At 32.1% G+C, this 12,215-nt stretch overlaps 1 protein-coding gene across 4 annotated transcripts in view; it reads left to right on the top strand.

Moving 5' to 3' along the window:
* ABCA5 (ATP binding cassette subfamily A member 5) overlaps positions 1 to 8,221 on the top strand; it is a 54,049-nt gene extending 45,828 nt beyond the window's left edge. For all 4 annotated transcript variants that reach the window (XM_016143642.2, XM_016143640.2, XM_036223537.1 and 1 more), the window contains 10 exons: positions 187 to 304; positions 402 to 493; positions 1,335 to 1,510; positions 1,867 to 1,942; positions 2,048 to 2,142; positions 2,888 to 3,007; positions 4,081 to 4,230; positions 4,573 to 4,652; positions 5,782 to 5,837; positions 6,365 to 8,221. In XM_016143642.2, the coding sequence (XP_015999128.2) occupies positions 187 to 304; positions 402 to 493; positions 1,335 to 1,510; positions 1,867 to 1,942; positions 2,048 to 2,142; positions 2,888 to 3,007; positions 4,081 to 4,230; positions 4,573 to 4,652; positions 5,782 to 5,837; positions 6,365 to 6,472 (1,071 nt within the window). In that variant the 3' untranslated portion in view covers positions 6,473 to 8,221. The remainder of the gene's footprint in view (positions 1 to 186; positions 305 to 401; positions 494 to 1,334; positions 1,511 to 1,866; positions 1,943 to 2,047; positions 2,143 to 2,887; positions 3,008 to 4,080; positions 4,231 to 4,572; positions 4,653 to 5,781; positions 5,838 to 6,364) is intronic.
* The last annotated feature ends 3,994 nt before the right edge of the window (positions 8,222 to 12,215 follow it).

The raw sequence follows: 12,215 nt of genomic DNA, 5'->3' as shown, positions 1-12,215 counted from the left end.
GTCTTTTAGAAAATATTTTTGTCCACTTACTTTTGAATAAGTCTTTATTTCAGTCCTTATAAATAAATAAGTGGATGTTTATACAATACCCTTTATTAGGAAATGTAATTTTTATGTTATGGACATGAGTTGTGTACAGCCTGTCATTTCATGATATTTATAAGTCTCTTTTTAAATCCTTGTTAGAAACCAGCCATCATGGTCAGCAATTTGCATAAAGAATATGAAGACAAGAAAGATTTTCTTCCTACAAGAAAAATAAAGAAAGTGGCAACTAAATACATCTCTTTCTGTGTGAAAAAAGGCTGGTATTTGGTTATTTTTTTCTTAAGTAACATTTCCAGAAGAGTAATTTTTATTTTTATTTGATTTACACATGATTTTTCTTTCAATTCCTTTAGGAGAGATCTTGGGACTGTTGGGCCCAAATGGCGCAGGCAAGAGCACAGTTATTAATATTCTCATTGGGGACATTGAACCGACTTCAGGCCAGGTATGATGCGCAAGGGTGGGGGACATGTTGACTGTGATGCGTAATTTGAATTAAAATAAATTTTTTAATGACATGTTAGGATTTTGATGCTTAAATTTTATGTTTCTCATAATTTTTTTGTATAAAAATTGTGATCTTTTACACAAAAAGATCTGTACCTGTGAAAATAACATACATAGAAAATTTTCATAACATACATACAGACACATGCACAGTATTTCTGCTTTTATAATTATTACGCGCACGGGTGATTTGTCCGCCAGCTGAACAGAAGACAGTAGTATTAACTTTAGGAGATACAGGATCTTGTCTTGACCCTGCCACCAGCTAGGTCTTGATTGTAAGAATATCATTCACTACTTTTGGAAACGTCACAAAACTGCTCTGAGGCTGTCTCCTGCTCCTCTCCCCTTCGCTCACTTCACACCAGCCACACTGGCTAATTGCTTTCCTGGAAAATGCCAGGCACACTCTTTCCTTTGGGTTTTTGCCTCAGCTATTCCTAATGTTGGCTATTCCTTACCCTGTAGATATCCAGATGAGCAAATCCGCTTACTTCCCTAGCTCAAATATCACCTTCCAGTGGGGCCCCCCGATCATCCCAGTTAAAATCGGGGCTTGCTTTCCCAGTCAGTGCTGCATTCCCGGTTACCCTTCTTGGCCATGCCACTGAACTCTGATTTAGATAGATGTTTTTTCTTCCTCAAAAAAAAAAGGAGTAAAAATCTGACCTGATATTACTCTAGTTCTAGGAAGGAGTTTGAATTAATTCACTTGCCACTCTCTTTACAATGTAAATTAAGCAAAAATAGTTGTTTGAAACTGGTTTGTATTTCTTTAGGTATTTCTAGGAGATTATTCTTCAGACCCAGCTGAAGATGACGATTCCATTAAATGTATGGGCTACTGTCCTCAGATAAATCCACTGTGGTCATATATTACATTGCAGGAACATTTTGAAATTTATGGGGCTGTGAAAGGAATGAGTCCAAGTGATGTGAAAGAAGTCACAAATCGGTAAAATTTAGAATTTTTTGTTACCTGGAGAAAGGGTTACATTTCATATATTAAAATTTTCATAAACATTTCCTTGTATCATAATTTTCATGGAAAATGGTCGTTTTTCATATATTCCTTACTGAATTATGATACCTATGAAAGTAAAAAGGCAATATTTCTGTTTCTAATTACAGAATGAATATACCTATAGTTGTTATGAAACTTAAAGTGAACCTTTTAATGAAGATATTAATTTGTTTAAAATGATGTAAATTGGAGGTCTAATATAGTAAGCTTCAACTGAGTATTCTAGAAAAATTGTCAGTGATCACAGTGGGTGATAATAGTCTCATTTTGTGTTGTTTATTCTGCAGAATAATAAGTGCACTCGATTTGAAAGAACATCTTCAGAAAACTGTAAAGAAATTACCTGCAGGAATCAAGCGCAAGGTGCTCTTATTAAATAAACGTGCATGTTTCATTGATAGTTCAATGCCTGATTCTGTCTTAATATTCCTTATATTGAAGCCCTCCTCCCGTTTTCTGTCCATCTAGTTGTGTTTTGCTCTAAGTATGCTGGGGAATCCTCAGATTACTTTGCTAGACGAACCGTCTACAGGTATGGACCCGAAAGCCAAGCAGCACATGTGGTGAGTATGGCACATTATACCACATCATATGTTAGAATAAAAGAAGAGTTTATTTTGTTGCCACTAATGGTTTTGTATTAGTTATACATACATATTGATTTTAAATGCTGCACAGATAATAAAATTGTAAGTAAAATTACATATTTTGATTTCTAGAGAATCACACTTTTAAAACTTTATCATATTTTTCATGCAGTATTAATAATATTTTATATGTTTCAAAACAAAAATGAGTAAATAGATAATTATTAAAATAAGGAATACTGCTGTCTGAATCGTTTTTAAAAGTTTTTTTCCCCAGTTATTTAACATACAGATTATAATTCTCATAATGATATCATCTTGAATTTATTGTAGAACTTATTAGGAATTCACAGTGCTAGTTAGTCGACCAACTTTTGAGCCTAGATTTCCATAAAATGTAAAATTTGGTTTAGATGCATGTTAAGATTTTTCTATGATTCTATGGTTATTTTTGTTACAACATGAAAAGGCGTCAGTTTTTATAATTCATTTTTTAACCCATAGAAACATTTGAAATCATATAATTTCTTTTACAAGTTTTTTAAAATAAGAGAAAATAGAATAGAATAGTTAGGCAGAATATAACTACAGCAATTGAAATTTGATACATTTTGATTAACCTAATTAACCCAAATAGTTGGATTTTTAAAAATACTTATTACATGCATACAGGTATTTTTATTAATATTCAGATTCATTCATGTTTATTTTATGTCTGTAGGCGAGCAATTCGAACTGCATTTAAAAACAAAAAGCGGGCTGCTATTCTGACCACTCATTATATGGAAGAGGCAGAGGCTGTCTGTGACCGAGTGGCCATCATGGTATCTGGGCAGTTAAGGTAGATGGCTGACCAGCCATTTGGGGGGTGGGGAGGTTTTTAAATGTCACCATTTAAAAAACTTACAGTAATGCATATTAATTTAAATGTTAGAGTTTTCCTTCAATTTTCACTGTTTGCTCTCTGTAGAATTAGTCTGAAATATGAATTTTTTTCCCAAAATATGACTGGCTACTTTTCATTTGGAATTGCCTTAATTATTCAACAACTTGGAATGCTGTTTTCAGTCATGATATTTGTTGTTTTTAAAAATTCTAGCTGATGTATTATATTATAACCCAAAGTATAAAATAAGTATACATGAGTTCATACTCATAAATAAATGATTAAATGAATAAATAAATGTGGGAGAAGAGGCAAATCTACTCCCTCTAGGAGGGGAAAGTTAATCCCCCATTTCTCAACTATGGTCTGGAGTTAGCCAGTCTCTCCTAATGCACAGAAGGGAGCTGATAGTAACTTTGCAGCAGAGAAACCCGACAGATAGTACCTTAACCAAACAATGTCAAGTGGATATCGTACCACCTGCTATGACGTGATAAGAAAGGTACTTCAGCTCTGTCATATTTTCTTTAAAAACCTGTAACACCAGTCTAATCATGAGAAAAAAAAATCAGACTGCTCAAATCTAGAGACATTCTACTATAACACTTGACCTATTCTTAAAACTCTCAAAAGTTATGAAAAGGAAGGAAAGAGTAGGCAACTGTCACAGACCAGTGGAGACTAAGGAGCTAGGACAACTAAGTGCAATTTAGTATCCTGGACAGACCTGGAAACATAGAAAGAGCTTTGGTGGAAAAACTGGTGAAATCCAAATAAATTTAATAGTAATACACCAGTGTTGGTTTCCTAGTTTGACAAATGTGCTATGGTAATGTAAGATGATAATATTAGGAAAACTGAAACTGATTGAGGGGTATGTGGAGACTTTGTATTATATTTGCAACTGTTCTATAAATTTAAAATATTCTCATAAACATTTTATGTAAATTGTTCTTTAAATGAGAAATATTTTTTTGAAAACTATCAAGTCATTTTATATCTGAGCTTTCTTTTAAAAATTACTATAGATGTATTGGGACAGTCCAACATCTGAAGAGTAAATTTGGAAAAGGTTACTTTTTGGAAATTAAATTAAAGGACTGGATAGAAAACCTAGAAGTAGACCGCCTTCAAAGAGAAATTCAGTATATTTTCCCAAATGCAATCCGCCAGGAAAGGTAAAGACTTTAAAAATTTATATATTTTTTGTAAAGCCATAATTATAAAAATTTGTTATTGTATTAAGGTTTAAGGAGAAAAAGTCTGTATTATCACTGGTATTAGACGAATATAGTCTGATAATGAGACTTGTAACCGTGTTAGATCTTTGAGTATTCGATAGTATCTAAACTTTTTAAAGTTCTGTAGTAATGAGTTACATTTTAAGATGTCAAACATTAATTTTTAAAAAATAAATATCAAAAGTAAGTTATTGGCATTTAATTTGGAACTTAAAAAAATTTTTGAAATTTAGCTTTAGACATAGTAATTTAAAAATTTTCCTGTATTTATGTTTTCAGTTTTTCTTCTATTTTGGCTTATAAAATTCCTAAGGAGGATGTTCAATCCCTTTCACAATCTTTTTCTAAGCTGGAAGAAGGTAAGAAATATTTGAAAAACGTGCTAAGGTAGCTTTCAAGTTATAAAAGAATTTTACTTATAAAAAATTACACTTTAAATCCTAAAAGAATTTTACTTAAAAACTTTTAGAAGTTGGGACTCAGTTTATTATAGAAACTATAATAAATAGGAAGATAACCTTTTATTAATTTAATCTAAGGTACAAGTACATACTGATGTTGCAGGGATTTGGTAGATCACCTGTTTGGTAGTGTGAACCTTTTACTATTTTCATAGACATCACCACAGTGTTTCACCTTGCAACTATGATACAGTTCAGCTTAATTAGCCCTCACTCGTCGGCGCAAAAATGGGAGCATTGAGTTTCTTGAACCCTTTCTTCACATAGGGCCACAGAAGTAGAAAGGGGGGCAAGACTCCAATGGCAGCAGGAGAGAGAAGAGGAAGATTCATAGTGCAGGAGGGTGGGCATTCCTAAAAGCTTTAAAGAAGCTTAATTGAATCTTGTCCTTTTTAAAGTAAACGGTAGGTAGGATAAAGATATGCTGGTGGCAGTAGGGAGAGGTAAGCTCCGGGATGGGGCAAGTATTCAGACACAGGTTATTTTATGGCATTTAGAAACCATGAAACAACCTGTATTTCCTGGTATTTTCATTTTGATTAAAGAGAGCGCCTGAACTGCTTAAGGAGAATTAAGTTAAAGAAATGAATAAAAATCCAGAAATTTGGGCATTAGATTAGATTGCAAAAGAATCTGAAATAAATATAAAAAGGTATATATGGACCTATGAACAAATTCCAGATTGTAGTTTAAGAACTGAGGAACAGACTGTGTTGGAATTGGGGAGTGGGAAATAGAGAGCAGAGATCAAAAGAAATAAAAAGAAAAAAAGTGAAGGAGATAGAGGAGGTAAAGAGGAGATACTTGGAAAAGGAGAAATGAAGCAAGTAGTAAATTTATCGTGCTTAGGCCGTGAGGAGTTGTCGATGTAGGGAAGAGAAAGGAAACAAAAGAGAGGAAAATGACATTTAAATGAGTTGATTACAGAGATTTTGTTTTTTAAAAATCAATTGTTAGCCACTTAGTTACTGCCATTTATTTTCTTTAAAATATTAATAAGTATAATATTGTTTTCATGTTTTAATAGCTAAACATACATTTGCCATTGAAGAATATAGCTTTTCTCAAGCAACATTGGAACAGGTACTATAAAGTTAAATTAAAAAAATTTCTTTTATAGAAGAAAGTGTTCAATATCTAATTGTTTAGGTTTATATTGGAGAGAAGGGAGTTTGTGAACCAGAGACAACTGTCATACAATATTGCTAAACTTCATATAATTTTAAACAAATTTAAAACAATTTTAAACAAGATCTGCTTATGTTGAGTAGCTCAGTTTTTTTCAGTTTAGTGAAGAAAGTGGTCATGATAATGTTATTTTATATTAGCATATCAAATTGCATTGCTTAAATATAAATGATTTTTATGCTAGTGCTACTTAAATATATTAATCAAAACCCAAATTATCTCTTACTCTTCCAAAATAACATTCATCTTTGTATGTGATTAATGGAGATTGTTTAATATATATTAAGAGCAATGAATTTCTCGATACTTGAGTCGTTAATGCAATAGATATAGCCATATACTGTTTCTGGTTTCATTAAAGTCAGGTAATTGAGGGCATTGAGATAACAGAGTACTGTATTTATTTATTCACTTCTGTTTAGGTTTTTGTTGAACTCACTAAAGAACAAGAGGAAGAAGATAATAGTTGTGGAACTCTAAACAGCACCCTTTGGTGGAAAAGAACACAGGAAGACAGAGTAGTGTTTTGAATTTGTGTTGCTCAGTCCGCTTACTGAATTTCTTTGTTTTTCACTTTGTTTTCACTGGTTTAAAAAGTGCATTATTTGAAGACCCATGAAAAGCATGGGATTTTCCTAACTTCCTTAATTGAAATACTATGGTTGTATGTTTTTTTTTTCTTCAAATAAAACTTATGTGTAATTAATTGAAACTGCATGTTTATATCTGAAGCGTATTGAACTTTAGTCTGTATGTAAAGTTGAATTTTTACTTTTTTACCTTTCAAAAATAGTGCTTCTAAGTTTATGATTTAAAGAAATAGTAATAGAGTAATTTTATTTCGAACAGTTACCTCTTTCAGTTTATACCATCTTGTTAATAAAAATGTAATGTCCCAGTCTAAATAAAAAACAAATATATAAGTAGTACATAGAAAGGAGATATGAAACAAAAGTTTCTTGCTTTTTTTTTAATTTCTCAAAGAAACTTTGAATGAATGTTGGCATCCTCAAAAGCTACAGCATAATACAGTATTAGACAATCTCACTCAGTGCAGATAGAAGTTTGCGGCAAGGGACATCCACTAGGTGGCGCTCATCAATCATAATAAATTAAATGAGACCTTGCTATGTTAAGTGATTTTAGACGTAGGTAACTTAGGTATTTGAAGTACATTTCTTTTGCTTACAGCAAAATGTATACATATATAGTTCTCTTTAATAAGAAACCAGAATTTCACTCTGTCAGAGTCGAAGTAAGGTTAAGATTAATGTAATCTCAGAAAATACAGTTGATCCTTGAACAATGTGAGGAGTAGGGGCACCAACCCTGCCTGTACCTCCACCACTATGCAGTTAAAAACCCGTGTATAACTTCTGACTCCTCAAAAACTTAACTACTAATACCCTGCTATTGAACAGAAACCTTGCCGATTACATTAATAGTCAACTAATACATGTTTTATGTGTTAATATGTATTATATACTGTATTCTTATAATAAATTAAGCTAGAGAAAAGAAAATGTTAAGAAAATCATGAGAAAATACGCCTATGTATTTATTGAAAAAAAAAAAATCACGTTAGCGGCCCTGCGCTGTTCAAACCTCATGTTGTTCAAGGGTCAACTGTACCTGTAGACCAATGTATGAAATATTGGTAAAATATAGTAGAGTTGACAATATATTTTAACCAGATGAATGAAAGTATTAACTTTGCAAAAGCACATACTTTGGAAGTGTGATACAGCAACAAAAGAAGAATTTAGTACTGAGTTCCTTTAAAATGACAAACCCTTTAATAAAAGTTAACTATTTAATATAGGCAAAACTTAATGAACTTTTAGCTCTACTGTTTAATAAGACATCAGTGATTTTAGGCTCTGGCAGCCGATTTAAAATAATGTTCCTTTCTCAGTCATAGTGCAAGGTGTATGGCGGATACTTCCCTGCCTTGCTTTGGTATCTGCTGTGCACACTCCTGTCTCTCTCAGAGGTCCTCAGACTCATCTAAATGAGCTGACTTACAGTTTCCTCTTGCATTTTACAACCCACAGCTAAGTTATTTTTCCCTGTGTGATTGAGTTGGTACTAATTTTTTATTAAGTGACAGTCGCTTGCCTCACGATTCAAGGCTTTTGTATTCTTCATCTGAGAATCTCACTTCTACATTCTTTAGTACTGAATTTAAGTACTGCATGATGAGTACAATTCCAGACACATTTGAAAGAAAATCTTTACCTTGTAGACAAATTAATAAATATCACTTTCCATTTTCTGAATTAGTCATTGCTAAATGGTGGTGTAACTTTATTAAAGAGCTGTCTTTTAGTGTCTAATAGTCATATGAATACCCAGGGCCTTCTTTTCTTTTGGGATGTGTTTTTGTAGCTATTTATTTATTACCTTGGACACTTAAATGCAGTGTAAAAAAATAAAACTATAGTTTACTAGGACAGTCACTTGAAAAAGTAGATTTTTTTAGAACCTAACCATACTGAGAAAGGTGTATAATTTTAAAGCAGAGCATGACTAATATAGAATATTGCCTTTTCTTGCACTTTGATTTGGTCACCATCTCTTTACATCTGTGTAAATGTGATCAGTGGAAAGTCAATTTTTTTTTTCCTGCAAAGTGATAGTTGAGATTATGCTGATTAGTCAGACTCATGTTCTTATCTATTATATTCATTCAGTTACTTTACTATTAACGTGCTCCTATAAACTTTTTTTTTTTTTTAAAAAGACATTTGAATTAACTTTTTTTAGTTTTTACATACCCAGAGTGAATATATTTTGGTCATGAATTAAATTATTTGTAGGAATCTTTTGTTCCTTTTTCACAATAACATAATTTTTCCTATTCAGAAGTGTAATTTAATCCTTAGCTCAGCAAGGGTAAGTGAGGTGGGAGGAAGAGACAGAAAGTCAATTAAGAAGTTTATCTTTATTTACAGTGTACTGTTTATGTTTTTGAACATACCTTACTTTAAAATGCCTTAAATTACTGATCTCCAAACTTTTATATAGCTATATAAATAAATGTAAATGCAAATATTAGGCAAAAATTAGAAAAAACTCTTCACTTAGTGTATATTTTCTATCCATGATATAATTTCGAAAGGAAAGGCTGGACTTGACTGCGTGACTGCGATGACTAATAAGGCAAACCTCTGTGTGCGGTGCTCAGGAACCAAGCACTCGGTAACAGTTAAAACCGTGATAAGTATACTTTACATTTCACTTTGTGGGCTCTTAATTTTTTATTTTTCAGTTTGTTCTTTGTAAAAGGCTGTAGATTTTCTTTAAAAACTTTTTAAAATTGAGACATACTACCTTAAACCAATATTTTGATTTTAATCAAAATGCTTTAGAGTAATTTAATGGACTTGTTAATGATTATATTTCAAGCAGTCGTCTTTGGATAGAAAGACGACTATCGATTTTGGCCCTGTAAGATCTTCTAATCTAGTAGGAGGAAGATACATCCTTAAATAACTAACTGTAATGTACTGCAACAAATGCTTTGCTGGTGGTACTAACACTGGTATTGGAACACAATTAATTTTACTTAGAGTGAGTGTTGTCATTGTTTTTATTCTATTGCACAATATTTTATTTTGATTGTACTCTGAATTTGATGAAATACCATAACAGTATTTTCATGTAACACATATATAGGCATTAATTTTTGAAAAATAGAAATACTTATCCTTAATGTATTTTTAATATCGCTAACATCGATTTTTCATTTTCTTTCCTGAAAGAACTTGTAACATAAAATGAAAGAATTTATTCTCGGGTGGATAATTTTTATATCAGCTATTCTTATAAGGTAAAAGTTTACTTATTTTTTATTCATAATGTGTTATATGTAAGTAATTCTCAATGCTGCCTTTTAAGAAAAAATAAATATTAGTAATAAGCTTTAAGAACTGAAAATTTAAGACAACCCTTTCATTTTGTGTACTGAAATGAACTTTTGTTATTTAGTATTGATGAAATGAGTGGCTCATATTAAAAATGAAGAAAAAAACCTGGCACTATAATTTTGTGTTCAAGTACAGAAGGAACGTGGACAGTTACTTGTATATTAGTTCACATTTATATTTTCAACTTAAATTAGGTATTCTTGTAGATCTTTCTACCACATCTATTTTATGAAAATATAAGGCAATCGTTAATCTGTTAAAATAATAAAATGCTTATTATTTATTAAATACCCAAATATTTAACACTGCTTACATATTAATCAGTTTTCTTAGACTTTTTGAGTAAATTTGATTCTCAAACACTTAGTCAATAACTATGTATAGTGTCAGATGGGTACTAGATTTATCGGCTGATCACTTAATGAGGTAGATAAATGTCTGACCACCATACTGGATTCCTGAAACTAGTACGTCAACTGGAATTGAAAAATAAATTAAAAAAAAAGATTTTAAATTCAATGAACAAATTCTTCCCAAGCATCTAAGCAACTCTTGGAAATCTAATGAATCACCTTTTTAAATTAAGTGAATTAAATTTTTAATAATTTCAAGCATCTTAATTAAAAATAGACAACCTATAGAAAACTGCATGGCTAGAGGCTTGCTGCCCCACGTGCATATATTACAGGATGCCCCAAAAGTATTAATACAATAATTTGAAGTATTTTTTTTCCATTTCTACATATATGCCCTCTCAAGGTTACACATTTACCAATAAAAGGGCCATTGCAGGTTATGAAAGTTTACACTTTGATGACATGAGACTAAGAAACAGAGCTAGTTAGGTTGCTCAATTAATGATTGGAATTGATCAAGGGCTACCTGTGAAGTAACTAAATGCTAATATAAACATAAAACCTGGATCTGCCTTCAGAGAGTAAACTGGCAGCTGTTTAGGTGGACCTTCTATGTTCAAGCTTCTGACCTTTTGAGCTTTCAGCTGGGACTTAACTAAGTTTGAGATTCTTACAACCCAGTATTTTTCTTTTTTCTTTAGTTTTTTTGTTAAGTTTTATCTAAATTTATGATAATAGGATTTTCCAAATTCTGTGCTGTGATCTTCTTAATTAAAGACTAGCTAAATGGGTCCCTCACTTGGGTGGCAATTTTATTTCTTTTTGTTTTGTAATTCTTATATGTATCAGTAACCATAATACTATGGTAATTTTACTAAAACACAATATTGTTGTTTCAGATCACCTTTTCCAATTCTTATTTATTAACAATGTTTTTGCCACATAGTTGTAGGAAAAGATACTGAATGTTGATTGTCTTATTTATGTAGTGGCTAGTAATTTTTTTGGCCAAATTATACTACTGATATTATTGTGTAATTATTATGAAGTCGATACATGTTTTCTGGTGATTACAATCGAGTTTGCGATTGCATGAGATCAAAATTATCCTTGGTCAGCCTTTACAAATCGATAAACCAAATTCTAATGTCATATTTCTTAACTTTTCAAGATACTATCTTTTTGTTTTACTTTTTTTAATGAACAGGTAATACATGCATTATAATTCAGAAATTTTGAAGCAAAAAAAGAGTAAAAGGTCATTTTGTTCTTCTGGCTCTCTAAGAAAAGAATAAATCTTACAAAGTGAAAAATGCAAGTTCTAGTCTTCAGATATATGCGAATACAGCTACTGTTTGGCTGGTGAAAGAAAAAAAAAAAAGGGCCACTGTAGCTGCTAAGTACGCTTGCTGTAGACCTTACCTTCCCCAAATCAGGACGGCAGGTAGTTCCTGAGAATCCTCCCTGGCAGTGTCCAGAATCCTTAAGGTTTAAGCAAGATTGCATCTCTTATTCATGTATTCACAAGTATTTTATTCCATCCCTATTAGATAATAAACAAAAATCTTTACCCTCACTGTAGAGTGAGATAAACTACCATATATATATAGTGTTAGATGGTGAAAAAGATAGGTAAGGAGTATTGGAGCTGGAGTAGGTGTTGCTGTTGAGACCACACCGAGATTGGTAACATGCTGAGGAAAAGGGGAGCTGGTGAAAAAGCATTATAGACAGGGAACATCTAATCTATACAAAGGGCAAGTACAAGAGTAGTGTGTTGTAGCATGATGGAAGAAGGGGTGAAAAGACTTACAGAATCAAGCATGCTTGCGGAGGTGAGCTGTATGAGACCATAAAACACGAGAGAGGGTCACACTCAAAGCAACGAGGAAGGTACTCGTTAGGGGCACACCAACATCATTCTAAAGTTAGTGTTGACTTGCCTAGGAGGTGACAGTAAGCAGTTATTACAGCACGAGGTTCACAGA

Source organism: Rousettus aegyptiacus, unplaced genomic scaffold (assembly GCF_014176215.1).
Source record: "Rousettus aegyptiacus isolate mRouAeg1 unplaced genomic scaffold, mRouAeg1.p scaffold_m13_p_6, whole genome shotgun sequence".
Classification (NCBI taxonomy): Eukaryota; Metazoa; Chordata; class Mammalia; order Chiroptera; family Pteropodidae; genus Rousettus; species Rousettus aegyptiacus.
Note: the sequence above shows the minus strand (reverse complement) of the source record. Positions and strands in the feature narration are given on the sequence as shown.